This window comes from Neofelis nebulosa, chromosome 9, assembly GCF_028018385.1.
Source record: "Neofelis nebulosa isolate mNeoNeb1 chromosome 9, mNeoNeb1.pri, whole genome shotgun sequence".
In the NCBI taxonomy this organism is placed as follows: domain Eukaryota; kingdom Metazoa; phylum Chordata; class Mammalia; order Carnivora; family Felidae; genus Neofelis; species Neofelis nebulosa.
This window is the reverse complement of record NC_080790.1, coordinates 67,179,760-67,196,025: the sequence shown is the minus strand read 5'-3', so window position 1 is coordinate 67,196,025 and position 16,266 is coordinate 67,179,760. Positions and strand designations below refer to the sequence as shown.

At 41.7% G+C, this 16,266-nt stretch overlaps 1 protein-coding gene across 7 annotated transcripts in view; it reads left to right on the top strand.

Annotated features, from left to right (window-relative positions):
* EML6 (EMAP like 6) overlaps positions 1–16,266 on the top strand; it is a 281,271-nt gene that overhangs the window by 223,405 nt on the left and 41,600 nt on the right. For all 7 annotated transcript variants that reach the window (XR_009248631.1, XR_009248632.1, XR_009248633.1 and 4 more), the window contains exons 26-28: positions 3,620–3,796; positions 12,157–12,358; positions 12,466–12,592. Coding sequence is in view for 4 of the 7 variants with exons in the window: in XM_058684097.1 (XP_058540080.1) it covers positions 3,620–3,796; positions 12,157–12,358; positions 12,466–12,592 (506 nt within the window). In the remaining 3 variants the exon portion in view is untranslated. The remainder of the gene's footprint in view (positions 1–3,619; positions 3,797–12,156; positions 12,359–12,465; positions 12,593–16,266) is intronic.

Genomic DNA, 16,266 nt, shown 5'->3' with positions numbered 1-16,266 from the left:
GGAAATAATTGCTTCCTTAGAGGGAAAGGTGTCAGAGGGTACACCACTGAGGGATAGGCATCTGCCTCTAACTTCAGTCTGTCGTTAAGAGAAACCGTCCCATCATTGCAAAGTACTCCCAGAAACATTGGGATATGTGCCCATTCATAATGTTTTCATGGTTTCTAAAAGAAGTCTATGTGCGGTACTTAAGAAGTATAAGTTGTTAGAGATGCTGGCATTATATTAATGGAAATTGCTGATCAATAGATCTCACTCCCAGATTCCAATGTATTTATCTCTGATCAGTTGTCATTCTAACTTTTTTAAAGAAACTTCTGTAGCCTTGAGTAAGAGATATTTTAAATTAAGTCCTTTATTCACTGGACACTTCGTACGCCTGTGTTATTGTCTTGTGAACATTCTTGTGTGATGGCTGTCAGTCTCATTTTACAGACAGGGAGATTACGCCTCCAGGAGAGTAAGAGGACCATGGAGCTGTGGTCCCAGTCTCGAGGGGTCCATGTGTGACTACTTGGCAGCCTAGACCATGGGGCCTTTTGGATTTTTCCTGTGTATTTAAGCATCATTTTACATCACTTCATCTGTGTTTTCCCTTCATGTTCTGGTGCCCCAAAATAAGTGCACTAAAATAAAATTCAGTCGAACCAAATGGTGGAGGGGGAAGGATACCAACTTGGGACCGATGAGCAATTACTGTGTTTAAGAATCTGCACGAGAGGAAAATTTGTGTTATAAGAAGGCTTCTTCACATACCAGACTCTGGCTCTGAAGAGTTCATCTGTCACTCTGAGGTACACAGTTGGTATTCCAGAGGCTGATCTCTGGTGCTGCTGTTTGCGGAGGCCATCCAGCTGATGTTTTCACGCCTGGGATTCTCTGGTATTGCCACCTAAGGGCACTGGAGACGCAGCTCAGCATTTCTTCCACCAGTAGTGTCAGGCCCTTCAGCTACCTATGAAGGATGACGAAATCCTCTTAAAAAAAAAAAGTTTATTTATCTTGGGGGAGTGGGAGGAGAGAGAGAGAGAGAGAGAGAGAGAGAGAGGGAGAATGAATATGAATGAATCCCAAGCAGGCTCCACACTGTCAGAGAACAAAAATGTTCTTGCTATAATAAAGCCAGTGAGGCAGAATTGAGTATTGTTTTCTTTTTTCTTTTTTAAGTTTATTTATTTATTTTGAGAGAGAGAGACAGAGAAAATGAATCCGAAACAGGCTCCTCACTGCTGTGCAGAGCCCAACACTGGGCTCAAACTCAAGAACCATGAGATCATGACCTGAACCAAAATCAAGAGTCAGACGCTTAACCAACTGAGCCACCCAGGCACTACAGAAACCCTCTTTTCAAAAAAGGGTTTTTTTTGTTGTTTTTTTTTTTAACAGCCATGGTGAAACTAATACAAACCTTACTCGACAAATTGTTAAGTATGACGAATACTAAAATGCCCATTTAAATCCATCTGGTACAGCACAGCACAGTCAAAGCAGCACTAAACTAGGAGGCCAGCTCTCTTGAGCCCACTTCCCTCTGACTCCTAAACCAGCTGTGATTTAAGTGACTCACCTCTCTGGATCTTCCTTCCCCTGGAAAATGATGATGGTAATGACACATCTGCCCAAGGCAAGGTGCTATGGAAGAGACCCTTTGAGGACCCCTCTTCCATCTAAGGTTCAGGATTTTTAACAAGTTTGCCTCTTTTGGGTTTTGTGGGTTAGAGGGATCATTTTTTAATGCTCCCTTTTAAATGCAATTTCTGTAGCTTCCAACAAATTGGGTATTTGCTTGGGGACCTCAGTGTCCAGATCTGGCCAAGGATGATCTGCTGGGGTGATCTCAGGGTGAGCAATAACAGCTCACCCCCGCCCCAACTGCCCGCTTTTGTGCCTAGATAACGAGGTCAGGGAAACTGCCACATAGGGCGCTGGCACTGGAGATGGACAGGAAAGTCTCAGAAACAGAATCTGGAACGTGGAAGGGAGTCAGTGGCCAGAAAGCCTGCTTGCAGAACCAGCAGGACCGTTTGCCTTCTCTTCCTGCGAAGGCCAGTTTAGTGGATAAGAACCCCAGAAAATGGAGATGATTGCTGAGGAGGCACCTCAAGTCAACTCAGTCTGTGGTCCTGCCTGAGGCACCCCAAATCACCAGGGCGAGTGCTGCTTTTTGGTTCCAGTTCGGCATGGTTCCAGGAGGAGCACAGAATGTTAAATGAGGAGAAATTTGAGTGACTAAAATACATTTAATACCTCCCCACGTTGTGACTAAAACCCAACTGCATCTTTATCTTGCCATTTCTCTGTAATACGTAGGTGCGTTAACAGATCAAATCCCCCAGGAAAGTCTAATACACAGTGTTGTTACTATTGTTTATTTTAAAAAGGAAAGCCTAGATTATATCAGGATTTCACCTATATGAATTTCAAATCTTTTGTCCATGAATTTCAGAGAAAACAGTTTTAAAGGATAGAATATAGTCATAGTAATGCAATATGAACAGCTCTTCAAGTTCGTAAGGTGGTCTCTCTCTAGCATACAGGACATTAGGCTAGCTGCAGAATCTTATTACTCATTCCTTCTAGAAGCACTCCTTCAAAAAAAGTTACATCTTGTGACTTTTTAAAATAATTTGCTAAATAATCAGCCCCATTGATCAGTGCAGCTCAGTAGTTCTTATTTGGGAGCAATATTGCCTCTTCCCGCAGGGACATTTGTCAATGTCTAGGGACAGCTCGGGAAGGAGGGCTGCTGGCATCCAGTGGGTAAAGGACAGGAATGCTGCTAAAATACTACCATGCACAGGACAGCCCTTGACAACAAAGAATCAACTGTCCTAAAACATTAATAGTGCTGACACTGAGAAACCCTGATCTAGCTTATGGCTTAAATGATGCTAAAACCCACAAGAACTAAAAAACTATTTTTTTAGATTTTCTTTTCTATTCTATTCTATTCTATTCTATTCTATTCTATTCTATTCTATTCTATTCTATTCTATTCTATTCTATTTATTTTTTGAGAGCCAGAGAATGAGAGAATCTTAAACAGGCTCCACAGTCAACTCAGAGCCTGATGATAAGGGGTTCGATCTCACAACCGTGCAATCATGATCTGAGACGAAATCAAGAGTCAGATACTTAACTGACTGAGCCACCCAGGCACCCCCTAAAAAACTTTCTTATTGTCAGATTTCCACAATTCCAAAATAATGATTTTATACATAGAAAAATAAATGGTTATCTGATTGTAGTGTTTACTTAGATAATCCATATGCCACTTAAAAACTGCATCTTAGAACTTACGCACCTCAGATCACAACACAATTGCCTAGTGCTGGCAAAGTCATCAGTAAGGACTATTCAGCTGCATTTTTTATTGCTGTTTTTTTTTTTTTTAAATAGTACGGCATAAGGAATATAGTCAGTCATTGGTAGTGTAACAGAGTCACGTGGTGACAGGTGGTAGCTACACTTTTGTTAAGTGTACCTTAATGAACACGTAGAGTTGTCGAATCACCATGCTGTCCACCTGAAATTAATGTAACATTGCATGTCAACTACAATAAAGAAAAAGATCTCTAGGTTGTGCAAAAATATATTGATTTCTTTCCTTCTTTTTAAGATTGAGAAAATAGAGTGGGACACGTGGACCTGCGTGCTGGGGCCTACGTGTGAGGGAATCTGGCCTGCACACAGCGATGTGACTGATGTAAATGCTGCCAGTCTTACCAAAGACTGTTCCCTCTTAGCCACTGGAGATGATTTCGGTTTTGTTAAGCTTTTTTCATATCCTGTCAAGGTAATACTGCATGTTTATTATATTTACTTGCTCAGTCTCATTAATAACCTAAAATCTATGCATAGTATCTAAATGGATATTTATTTTTATTTTTTAAAGACTTTTTTTAAGTTTATTTATTTATTTTGAGAGAGAGTGTGTGAGTGGGGGAGGGCAGAGAGAGAGAGAGAGAGAGAGAGAGAGAATCCCAAGCAGGCTCTACGCTGTCAGCATGGAGCCCAACACAGGGTTCGAACTCACGAACCATGAGATCATGACCTAAGATGAAACCAAGAGTCAGAAGCTTAACCTACTGAGGCAGTTAAGGTGCCCCTCCAAGTGGATTTTTAAATATAAGCAATCAATAATGTTATCTACATCACCATTGTTATTTATGCTATCTAAAAACCTTTATGACACTGTTTACTACTAGGTGTCAGAGTCTCATGGTATAGAATTCCTCCTTGAAAGGCCTTCACTGGTCATCAAATCCAACATCTCACAAACTGCAGAGGAAGAATTTCTTTACAACATCTTGGGCCAGTGCCTTCCAATAGGTACTTCCTTGGAGAGAGGAAGGTCTTACTACCTCACAAAGCAGCCCAATTCATTTTTAAATAGTTCAGTTATTAAAACGTTTAGCTCTATATACAGCTGAACAGCCTTCATATGGAGCAAGATAGTCCTCGACTCCCTGAAATCTCAGTTTCTCCAGCCTAAATGTGTCCAGTTCTTCAGCCATTTCCCACAGGACATGGTTTCCTGCTGCCCCTCCCTCTAGGCACACTCCATGTTATCAATTCCATTCTAAACTGTCTCCTCTGAGATGGAATTCACCATCTCAGATGTAATCTGACAAGTTCAGGGTCAGTGGGAATTTTACCTTCTTGTTTTGTATTTGTATTAAATCAAACTAAAATAGCACCAACTCTTTGGGCTGCCACACTATGCAACTGAATCCTAGATTTCATTCCAAAGAAATGTTCAGCTTATCCCTCATCTTGTCCTTACACAATTGATACTCTAAATTTGAGCACAGAACTTTATATTTGTACCAAATAAGATTTATCTTACTTCACCTCCTTGTTCTAACCTGTCAACATGTTTTAAGTACCTTTTCAAAATGTTTACTTTCCCTTCCAGCATCATGTCATCTTCTCATTTCACAAGTGTAAGTTTTAAATCACGGGAAATAAAAAAAGACAAGGACAACCAAACATCACCGTCAGGAGCCCTATTCAGTTATTCTGTTTATTAATGTACACATTGAGTTCTAGTTCTTCAGTCAGGATCAGACATTTACATTTACCTGACTGTGCTATCTTGGAGCTCACGTTTCTATCCTACTCCGGATAACACATCATTAATGATTTGGCAGATATCTTGCTGAAAGCAAGCAAGCAAATCTCCCCTTTTAATAAACCAATCGGTAAAAGACACGTATTTCACACTGAACCGTTGTTGCTGTCTAGTGATCATTACTTTCCTTATTGACCTTTTGTGTAATAATTCACCCTAGAATTTTCCAGGGATTGCATCAACTCATGAATCAATATTTGCCAGAGTCTGCTTGTTTTCCCTTTTGAATACAGGAACCTTTTTGTGTTTGAGGCCACCTCTCCTGGCTTCTAAACTCCTCAGCTGTTCCTGACTTTACTTGTGTGGTCATGTTAAAAGAACCTGCACTCAAGCACATAGTTCTTTTTTGCCCTTTCTGGTTTGAAGAGCATTCTCTTTACAGAGGAGATAAGTAAATCTCCTTTCCGTTTGTATTAAATCATGTGATCTAAGATGTGTTCTAACTTTTGCCTATTTTTTTTCTAGTCCTCCCTGTATCTTTGAATTCCTTTACGGTTATCTTAGTTTTTGACTTTAGCATTCCTGAAACTATTAAAGTTTTCTGTGTAAGACTTCTGCGTTCATCCTTGGCTATCCGCTCCTCCATCATTTGTGCGCTTAAGACATTGAACACACCAGTTCCCTCGGCAGCAACTTTAGTTTCCTTAAATGCCTTCCTCTTTAATTCTTCATTTGTAAACATCCTGTCAGGGTATGATTTTGGTAGTTTTTCTAAGATACGCTTCTGAGTATATCCAGTGTTCCCTTCATTGTCCTTCCCATCAATTCACCATCATTTATCAGCACCCCCTTCCTGTGTGGTCACAGTTCAGTTCTCTGTAGCACTTTTCCTTCCTACTTTTACATTTTTTGGAAAGAGATTGCTCGTAGGACAAGTCAAAAAGTTAGTGATACCCTGGCTTTAGTAGATGGGTTGTGGCAGATCTTTAAGTAGCTAAAATCCCCATGGTACAACTCCATCGTGCTCCTGAGCTACATTTGTTGTTGGTCCTGGCAATTCATCATCTGCATCCCCAGCCTGCCCAGGTAGGCTGTCTATAGCAGAAATTTCAAGCTGTGTTCCTCCAACTCCCAGAGTTCCAAGGAGGCTCCTCAAGGACAAACAACCTCAACAAACAAAGTAGGGGCCAACTGAAGGGGCTCTGGGACCCCACCCCTACTACCCCAGAGCCATTCTGCATTTTATATTTTATACATTGAGTTTCCGTATAAGATTTATTTTCCCAACATTTTGTTATGAAAATTTTCAAGCATACAGATTAGGCAAAAAATGATACAGTGAACTCCTGGAGTTCTATAAAGAATTCATAGATTCTATACATATTCAAACTTAAAATTTTTTTTAAATGTTTATTTATTTTTGAGAGAGGGAGATAGAGCACAAGCAGGGGAGGGGCATAAGGAGAGGGAGACACAGAATCTGAAGCAGGCTTCAGGCTCTGAGCTGTCAGCACAGAGCCCATTGTGGGGCTCGAACCCACAAACCACGAGATCATGACCTGAGCTGAAGTCGGAAGCTTAACTGACTGAGCCACCCAGGTGCCCTGATTCTATATATAATTCAAAGTAAATTGTAGGGGTGCCTGGGTGGCTCGGTTAAGCATCCAACTTTGATTCAGGTCATGATCTCAAGTTGACCAGTTAAAGCCCCACATCGAGCTCTGTACTGACAGCTCAGAGCCTGGAGACTGCTTTGGATTCATTGTTCCCCTCCCGCTGCCCCTCCGTCACTCACACTCTGTCTCTGTCTCTCAAATAAATAAACATTTTTTAAAAAATGTTTTTTAGGGGCACCTGGGTGGCTCAGTCAGTTAAGTGGCCGACTTCAACTCAGGTCTTGATCTTGTAGTTCATAAGTTTGAGTCCTGCATCAGGCCCTGTGCTGACAGCCCAGAGCCTGGAGCCTGCTTCTGGTTCTGTGACTCCCTCTCTCTCTGCCCCTCCCCAGCTGGCACTCTGTCTCTCTCTAAAATAAACATTAAAATTAAAAAAAAATTTTTTTAAACAAAGTAAATTGTTGATATAAGGATACTTACCCCTAAATGTTTCAGCATGCCTATCATTACCTGTAGTTCAACATTTGCTTATGGTGTTTTTAAGTTTATTTATTTTGAGAGAGAGAGAGAGAGCAGGGGAGGGGCAGAGAGAGAAGGAGAAAGAATCCTAAGGAGGCTCCACACCATTAGCGCAATGTGCTTATGGTGATTTTTAAGTAAAATTTACATATAGTTGAATTACACAGTTTTTTTTTTAAGGTTCCTTTTGATGAATGTTGACAAACACATACACCTACATAATCCAAACACCTGTCAAGATACAGATTCAAGATATAGATCACTATCATCACCCCAGGAAGTTTCCTCATGCTAACTTCTGGGTCAATGCCCCCACCCCCCATCATTCTCACATGAAAAGACTATTCCATTGTTTTCCATAATAGATAAGTTTTACCTATTCTAGAACTTCATATAAATGATCAAGTAGGTACTGTTTTGTGTCTGGCTTCTTTTCACGCAGATAATGTTTCTGAGATTCCTCCTAATAATAGTCTGTTCCTTTTTATAGCTGAGCAGAAGTCCATTGTATGGATAGAACAGAGTTTGTGTACCCGCATGGCTGTCAAAGGGCATATGCTTTTCCAGTGTTTCGTTGTAAGAAAGCTGCTATCAACATTTTTTGGACAAATCTTGTAGACATGTTTTCTCCTTCTTATGTAAATACATAAGAGTGGAATTTCTGGGTCGTAGGGGAAAATGCATGTTTAACTTTTTAAGAAACCACCAGACCTCTTTCCAAAGTGGTTGTATCATTTTATATTCTCATAATGAATGTAAGAGAGTTCCAGGTGCCAACATTCAGTATTGTCACACTTGCAAAATTTAGCTGTCCCAGGGATCTCACTGTGTTTGTAATTTATGTTTCCCTGATGACTAATGACACTAAGCATTTCTTTGTTTCCTTACTGGGCATTTGTGAAGTGTTCATACAAATCCTTTATCCACTATAATAAGTTGGATTGTTTCTTGTTATTCTTGAGTTCTATGTAAGATTTGATGCAAGGAAGAGTTTCATAATTTAAAAGCATTTGAAAACCACTGATCAATGTAAACAACTTTGACAGTGTCACTTCTCTTTCTCCTCTTAACCTGATTTTTCTGGCACACTTTTGCTCCCAAATACATGGACCCAGGCTGATGAATAGTTCTAGCTTTGTAGTCCTCCTCCTCCAATGCTTTGAATCTGTTGGACAGAGCTCACCGTCTGTTATAGACCGAATGTTTCCCCACCAAAATTCATGTATCGAAGCCCTATCATCCAATGTGACTGTATATGTAGAGAGGGCATTTATGGAAATAATTAAGGTTAAATGAGGTCACAGGGTGGGACTCTGATCTGATAGAATTAGTGTCCTTCTAAGAAGAGACACCAAAGAGGGGCGCCTGGATGGCTCAGTCAGTTGAGCATCTGACTTTGGCTCAGGTCATGACCTCACGGTTTGTGAGTTCAAGCCCTGCATCAGGTTCTGTGCTGACAGAGCCTGGAGCCTCTTCAGATTCTGTGTCTCCCTCTCTCTCTCTCTCTCTCTCTCTGCCCCTCCCCTGCTTGTACTCTGTCTCTCTCTCTCAAAAATAAATAAACATTAAAAAAAGAAGAAGAAGAAGCAGAGACACCAAAAAGCTCATATTCTGTCTCCATGCACACTGAGGAAAGGCCATAAGCACACTTTCTATGTGCTCATGCATGGTATGTCTAGGCCAGGAAGAGAGCTCTCACCAGGAGCCAAATTGGTCTTATACTTTCCAGCCTCTTCCCAGAACTGTGAGAAATGAGTTTCTGTTGTTTAAGCCTCCCAGAATGTGATATTTTGTTAGGACAGACTTACCACTTTAAGACACCATCCCACTGTAGTGTTCTAACATTGAGTTCTATGTCATCAAGTCTTAATGATACTTATGAGATCTCAACACCACACAGCAACCTCTTTGCCCAAAATTCAGGTTGCATTTGTTAGACTCTAATGTCATATCTTCTTCTTGACCCTTTTCCCTGTTCTCCTTTGCTAGGAGTTACTCTGTCTCTCTTCCAGGCAGTATTCTCTCAATGACAAAAAGGTGTTCTTTTCAGTTTAAAATCTTCTCAATGAGGTCATTAGTCCCTTGATAATCACATTATTGCCAGCCTCCATAAAATAGACTCTCCTTCCCAGAGCCCGCCCATTTTTCTAGTACCTTAAATCATGTATCACAAGACCCAGTTCCATCCTTGGACACCTGGCCCATTACTCCCATAACCTCCCTTCCCTTGCAAAGCTGTGACTCTCCACTATACCAGAGAGGTTAAAAAAGGACCATGCCATTTACATTTCTAAAACCCACCCTCAAGTTCTCACGTCTCCTCCCCAGAAAGTCAAAGACTCTGGAGAATGGTTCTTCAGAGAGGAACCTTCGCTCTGTTAAATGTTACAGACAGAGAAACTATGCAAAATGTTGTGAATGTGGGAGAGGATACATAGGTTTCCATCAAACTCTCAGGAATTTCTCACCTAACAGCAGTTAACACCCAGCCTTGTGGAGACATTCTCTGTTCTTTCATGACTCAGTGGAAGAGGAAAGTTGTGGTCGTGAATCTCTATGAGTATTACAGAAATGCATGGTTTGACATGATGACCCAGAAGGACAGCTCATCTGACCATCTGTGTCACGTCTTCACGAGACTCCTTCCACAGGTCCTAAGGGAGCCACCAAACATCCCTGCTGGCCTTTTTCTCGTGGCGGAGCAGCTGGTTTCCTAGAAACTTCTAGTAACTGCAAATTCCCTTTATTGTTCTACCCAGCAGTTACCTTGTTCCTATTCTGAGAATCTTGAATCCCCCTCTGCTGCAAGAATCCCAGCTTTGTTAAATAGCTTCAGTGACTCAGAATTTTTTCCTCTTTCTCCTCTGTTCCTTTCTTTTCCTTCACAACCTGATTATGATCAACTTAGAATAATTTTTCTCTGAACTTTTGTTTTTGGATTTCTTCTTCCACCCTGTCTAGAAATCCTGTAATGCTTTAAATAAGTCAGGGCATTGGGGCGCCTGGGTGGCTCAGTCGGTTAAGCGGCCGACTTCGGCTCAGGTCATGATCTCGCAGTCTGTGAGTTCGAGCCCCGCATCGGGCTCTGTGCTGACAGCTCAGAGCCTGGAGCCTGTTTCAGATTCTGTGTCTCCCTCTCTCTGACCCTCCCCCGTTCATGCTCTGTCTCTCTCTGTCTCAAAAATAAATAAACGTTTAAAAAAAATTTTTAAATAAATAAATAAATAAATAAATAAATAAATAAATAAATAAATAAAGTCAGGGCATGGAGAGGCATTTTTCAGGCTCTTTTACTTTCTCCTCCTCAAGAAACCAGCTTGTGTTTGTAGTACATATAATGGGTAGGTTCCTGCTTCCAGCTGGAAGACCAGCAGGACACATGGCTGCAGCCACTATGACTGTCCTCTTTGTTTCCATACCTTCTGGATCTCACATAGTCACATAGTGGTTTCCCTTGGAAATCCTTATTTTGCTCTGCCTATTTTCTAGCAAACTAGTGGCTCTGGAGGGCTTCCTGAAAATATGGCCTGCCTATTTGCTTCCCTAACCTTTCTACACTCACTACTCTGCGACAGAGTGGGCATTTCCACTTTGCTGTCAAGTAGATGTCTGCTAAATACAGAGAGATCTTGAGTAAGAGAATTTCAAAGTCATGCACTCTGCTGCACCTGTCTCCTGCCATGTATCTGTGCTGGTTTCGGGTTCCCTAGCATGCCAGTCCAAAACCCTCTGGAAGTCTCTTCCGTTATTGAGTCAAGTTTTCAGCGGAGACACTGATGGCCCTCTCACAACCTCAGAAAGAACATGTGGCTACCCACATTGCTTAAGGTATTCTCCAAGAGTCGCTGAGAGGATGGAAAAAAAACTCCCTCTTTAAATGGCTCTCACTGGAGCTGTTTTTGCCAGGCTATGGCTCATGAGCCAGAAATGGAAGCTGGTTTCTGGTGGCAGCTTCAGCTTCCCACCACTTATCAGGATTGCACAGTGTGAGCAGCCAACTGCTATTCCACCTCATCCTTCCCCACCTGAATGAATGTTGTATGGCCCTGTGTGCAGTGCTAAAGAGCTTTCCATAATTACTAATAAACCGGACCTTTTATTTGGTTTGTTGAAAAGAAGCTTACTAGGGCACCTGGATGGCTCAGTCAGTTAAGCGTCTGACGTCAGCTCAGGTCATGATCTCTTGGTCTGTGAGTTCAAGCCCCATATCGGGCTCTGTGCTGACAGCTCAGAGCCTAGAGCCTGCTTGGATTCTGTGTCTCCTTCCTTCTCTCTCTGCCTCTCCCCTGCTCACGTGTGCGTGCACTCGCTCTCTCTCAAAAATAAACATTAAAAATTTTTTAAAAAGAAAAGTAGCTCACTTTGTTTTAAAACCAATTATTTGTGTTTCCAGTGTCCAAATTTGTTTCAAACATCTGTGGCAGCAACTGTTGTGTTTGTTTTAAATCTTACTTGAGGCCCCAGAATTAGAAGAAGTCCCTTGCTCTTCTTAGTCTGGGCTGTGGTACAACTGTGGGGCTGTGGGGATTACTGGGAAGACACTTGTGATGTCAAATGTCAGCCAGACTCACCATCAGGAGTTTACACAGGAGACCTATGGAGAATGTACATTTCATATTTGAGAGAAACAGAATCAAGCTGCTTCTATTTCGTTAGGTTCCCAGAAATAGGTTCTGTAATCTAACATTTCATTTGTTTCCTCACAAACCACCTACGGAGGACCCATGATGAGCCAGGTAATGTTTTATTAAAAAAAAAAAAAAATGGGACCTAGTTCCTGCCCTCATGGAGCTTACCCTCTAAAGAACGGGAGGAAAACTGCTGCTTGGATGAACTGCTTAATTGGTATCCACTAGAAGCCGCTCTGGAAAATAATATGGATGAAATAGTCTGGAGACAGGAGTCATGAGACTGGTTGGGGTAGTCACCAGTTCCTGGGCTTTACAGGGCCAGCATGCAAGATTCAAGAAGTATGTGGGGCACAGCGCACACGTCACCAACGTGAGGTGGCTGCACAACGACTCTGTGCTGCTCACAGTTGGTGGTGCCGACACAGCCTTGATGATCTGGACGAGGGAGTTTGTGGGGACCCAGGAGAGCAAGCTGGTGGACAGCGAGGAGTCGGACACCGATGCCGAAGAGGACGGAGGTGAGTGAGCCCCATGTGCCGCCTGCCTCTTCCACACATCCCACCCCACCCCTCAACCCCGTGCCACTGCCGACCAACCCCATGCCCATCTCTTTCTGTTGTTTGAGGCTATGACAGTGACGTTGCCAGAGAGAAGGCCATTGATTACACCACCAAGATCTATGCTGTGAGCATCAGGGAGATGGAAGGCACCAAACCTCACCAGCAGCTGAAAGAAGTTTCAGTGGAAGAAAGGTATGGTGTCACCAGGTTTGCATTTATTATACCTGATTTCAACAAGAGTTCATTTTCTTTGCCCTCAGAGTTGTTACTTAAGCTAGTCTTTTGTGTCTATGTGCAGAGTGTTAACCTGCATACAGAGTTAAGCTGCTGAAAATCATCCATGGCCCTCAATAAGTGGCAAAGGGTGGGTTACACTTTGCAGAAGTTGGTTGTGGAAAATGACTTGAATAGACATGAGGTTTGATTGGACCAGGCTTATCCTTGCCCAGAGAGGATGTCAGGGTAGCCTATGCACTGTCTGAAATGTGATGGCCAACAGGAGACGTGCTGATCAGAGAGGGAGGGTGGGCTTCTAAGGTCCAGAAGGAATGTCTGTGGGTCCTGAGAAAAAACCCTCTGTTCGAACCAGAGTCTGTGCATTACATGGGGTCACTTGGTGGTACCATCTCATACTGTGTTTTCACCTGCCCCAGTTTGTTCAGGTGGGTTTGGTGACTCCAGACCTAACCAATTTGATTTGGCTGCCTTGGGATTCTTATACAGAAAGAAGGTTTCAGATGTTATTTTAGGCCTTTTTGATATGTTATTGTAAGTATCAATAAGAGAAATAGCCAAATATTTAGGCTTTTTTTTGGAAAAAAGCTCATTGTTTCTACAGTTATTTAATTTACCATATTCATACTAGAAAGAATAAATACTCAGTAAAAACTCTCACATCTGAAGAGAATTTCATGGATCCCAAAGATGTTTTGCCATGGATTGGTTGTTCACAGGTACCCTGGATCCACTACAAGAAATGAGATTCAGGTTGTTTTTTGTCGTTTTGTTTTGTTGTGTTTTTTGTTTTTGTTTTTGTTTTTGGTTTTTTTTTTGCATTCAGCATGACTTTCTTCCTAATAGTAATTATTTCAAAAATTTATTCTATCACTTTTTACTAGTATGTAGGAATATAAATATAAAGAAGTAAAATATTTCTTCCTCTTGCCTCAGTTCAGTGCCACATGTTAAAATAAGCTTGATAGGGGCACCTGGGTGGCTTAGTCAGTTAAGCATCTGACTGTGGCTCAGGTCAGGATCTCGTGGTTGAGTTCCTTCTTCGCATCGGGCTCTGTGCTGACCGCTCAGAGCCTGGAGCCTGCTTCAGATTCTTTGTCTCCCTCTCTCTCTCTCTCTGCCCCTTCCCCACTCATCTCTCTCTCTCTCTCGCTCGCTCGCTTTCAAAAGTACATAAATAAACAAATAAATAAATCAGCTAGATAAAAAGTGGGTGTGCTACAGGCACAAAGAGGGACTCTGATGCAAAATTCCCTAACTCATCCCTAGCATCTTTGTTAGATGTCACTACGAAGGTTCAGAATTCTCTTTTGATGAAAAAAAATTATTGAAAATTTTTTTTGCAGTAGTCTATAAATTACAGTTTATCTTGCTTGCAACATAGTTTTTTAGTGGTCACAAAGATGAAATAATTTTAAAGGACCTAATTTTAAGAGTAAAGAAAAAAAACCCATATGCATGTTAGTGCCTAAATAAGCCTCCCCCTTAAATAATGAACTCTTAAAAACATTTGCCCTAAATTAAACATTCTTTTGAAAAAAAATTACCCAACCTCTCCAGTGTCACATAACATTATGAAATGAGTTGACTTGGCTATTATTCCAAGGTTGTTTCTGGCTGATTTGCACAAGCCAGTGCTTTGTCATGCTGAGACTTAGGCCAGCCACTAAGATTTAGAAATCTAAGCAAAGTCCCTGGCTGCCAGAGGGCATTGATGGGGAGTGACAGCTAATGGATACCAAGTTTCTTTTTGGGGTGATGGAAATATTCTAAAATTATAGTCATGATTGTACAACCTTTTACATACTAAAAAAAAAAATCAAAACTGAATTATATACTTATAGTGGGTGGTTTTCATGGCATGTAAATTATATCTCAATAAAAGTTGTTTAAAATGCAAATAAATCTATCTATCTATCTATCTATCTATCTATCTATCTATCTAAGCAAATTCACAATTCCATACACTGCAGCTGGTTTCTGACCTAAACTGAAGGTCATCTTAACCTTTCTGTGTTGTGATGTCTCTTTGGGTAGGTCTGTAAAGATCTCAAACCTGTTCAGCTTAGGAAAAGTTATGAGAGGTAAAGGTACAGAGGACCCTAAGAATTTTCAGTGTTAAACTCCAGAATTCTGAAGCGACCTCATCACATCAGTTGGGGAACTTGCTGTACATACATTAGCATCCACAGGATTGACTTTCTTATATATACAAAAGAAAACTAAATGCTGCATGGTATTAAGAGATACAGGGGTAGGCCTTTCAGTACTCTGTTGGCATTTTAAAAAATAATTCACACTAGGGTGTAGTGAAGAAAACATGTAGCAAACAAAACATTTTTTGAGATAAATATAGGGTCTGGAGGAATAACCAAGCCTTCTTTACAGAAAGCAACATCTTTGATAACTTAAAGACCTTGATAGCTTCAGTTCCTAGAGTGGGCTGTAACCAGAGAGCAGGGTGCCAGCTGCACAGCATGCTGGGAGCAAAGCTCGACCACAGCAGGAAGGGGTGAGCGGGGAAGGAGCAGCAACTGGTGTCTGAATCCACAGCCTCCTTGGAGGCAAATCCTAATCAGAACCAAGAATCGTCAGTCTCCACCAGTCCTCCTCAGTAATTTTAGGGGAACTTGAACCTCAGAGATAGGATGGTAGACAGCATCTGAACTGCAGAAGAGGGAAGGGGGTACAGACAAGGTGGGTGTTCAGAGACTTTGTGAGAAAGCAGGATGAGAGAAGGAAGGTAGGGTAGGCAGTGCTCTTGGCAATAAGCTGGGAAGACACCTCACCTGAGTCCTCACCTGGGATAAGAAATGGGATCTGTGGATTCCAGCATCCCAGGCCGAAGAGAGAGGCAGGGACAGAAATGCTAGGGTCCTTCAGACCACAGGAGTATGGGGTCAGGCAGCACCTGGCTTTTCCCTGACAGTATTCAGGACTGTCAACCCTGACACTCTAACCTTTGACTACTTGATGCCCTCCTGTGTGGAGAGACAGAGGCTTTTCTTGACCTGTCCTTCATTGTTCCCTCCTGTGTGTACCTGACGATACCTACATATACCTGTGTGCCTTTTCTAAACACCTGGGCCAAGACGAGTCCCAGTAAGACTAACAGGAAACAAACACTTGAGGATTGCAAGAGAAGTGAGCTTGGAACAACCACTCAATGCACGGACTTACTTTGCCTCTTACCAGTGTTTCGGAAAGTTCTACTCCCGGTTTAAATCCTTTTCCTCTTTAGAACCATGCGACGAGCACAGGATCCATCATATTGAAAACAGTGCCTTGCAGACAGCTGTACATTATGCATCGGTTATTTTTTAAGCAAATGCGTTTCTAATTCCTAACATTTCAGATAGTCCTAAATTGTTTCTAATTAGACTCAGTTGTTTGATTTTAAAATAGCTGTGAGGCTTTGGATTGTGCTTCTTTATACAATGTCTACACACACGAGTTGTTATTTTTCAGAAGTCATAAGATCTTTAGTTCAATTCTTCTGAGAAGCGGGAAAGTGGAGAGAAGTGTGTAATTGCTCTCAAAAGAATACTGAGTTTTACCTACCAAGTATGTAATCCCTTGTGGGTGTGTACCCTGGTCACCCACTTCAACTTTGCTCTAGCACCCTTGCCTCT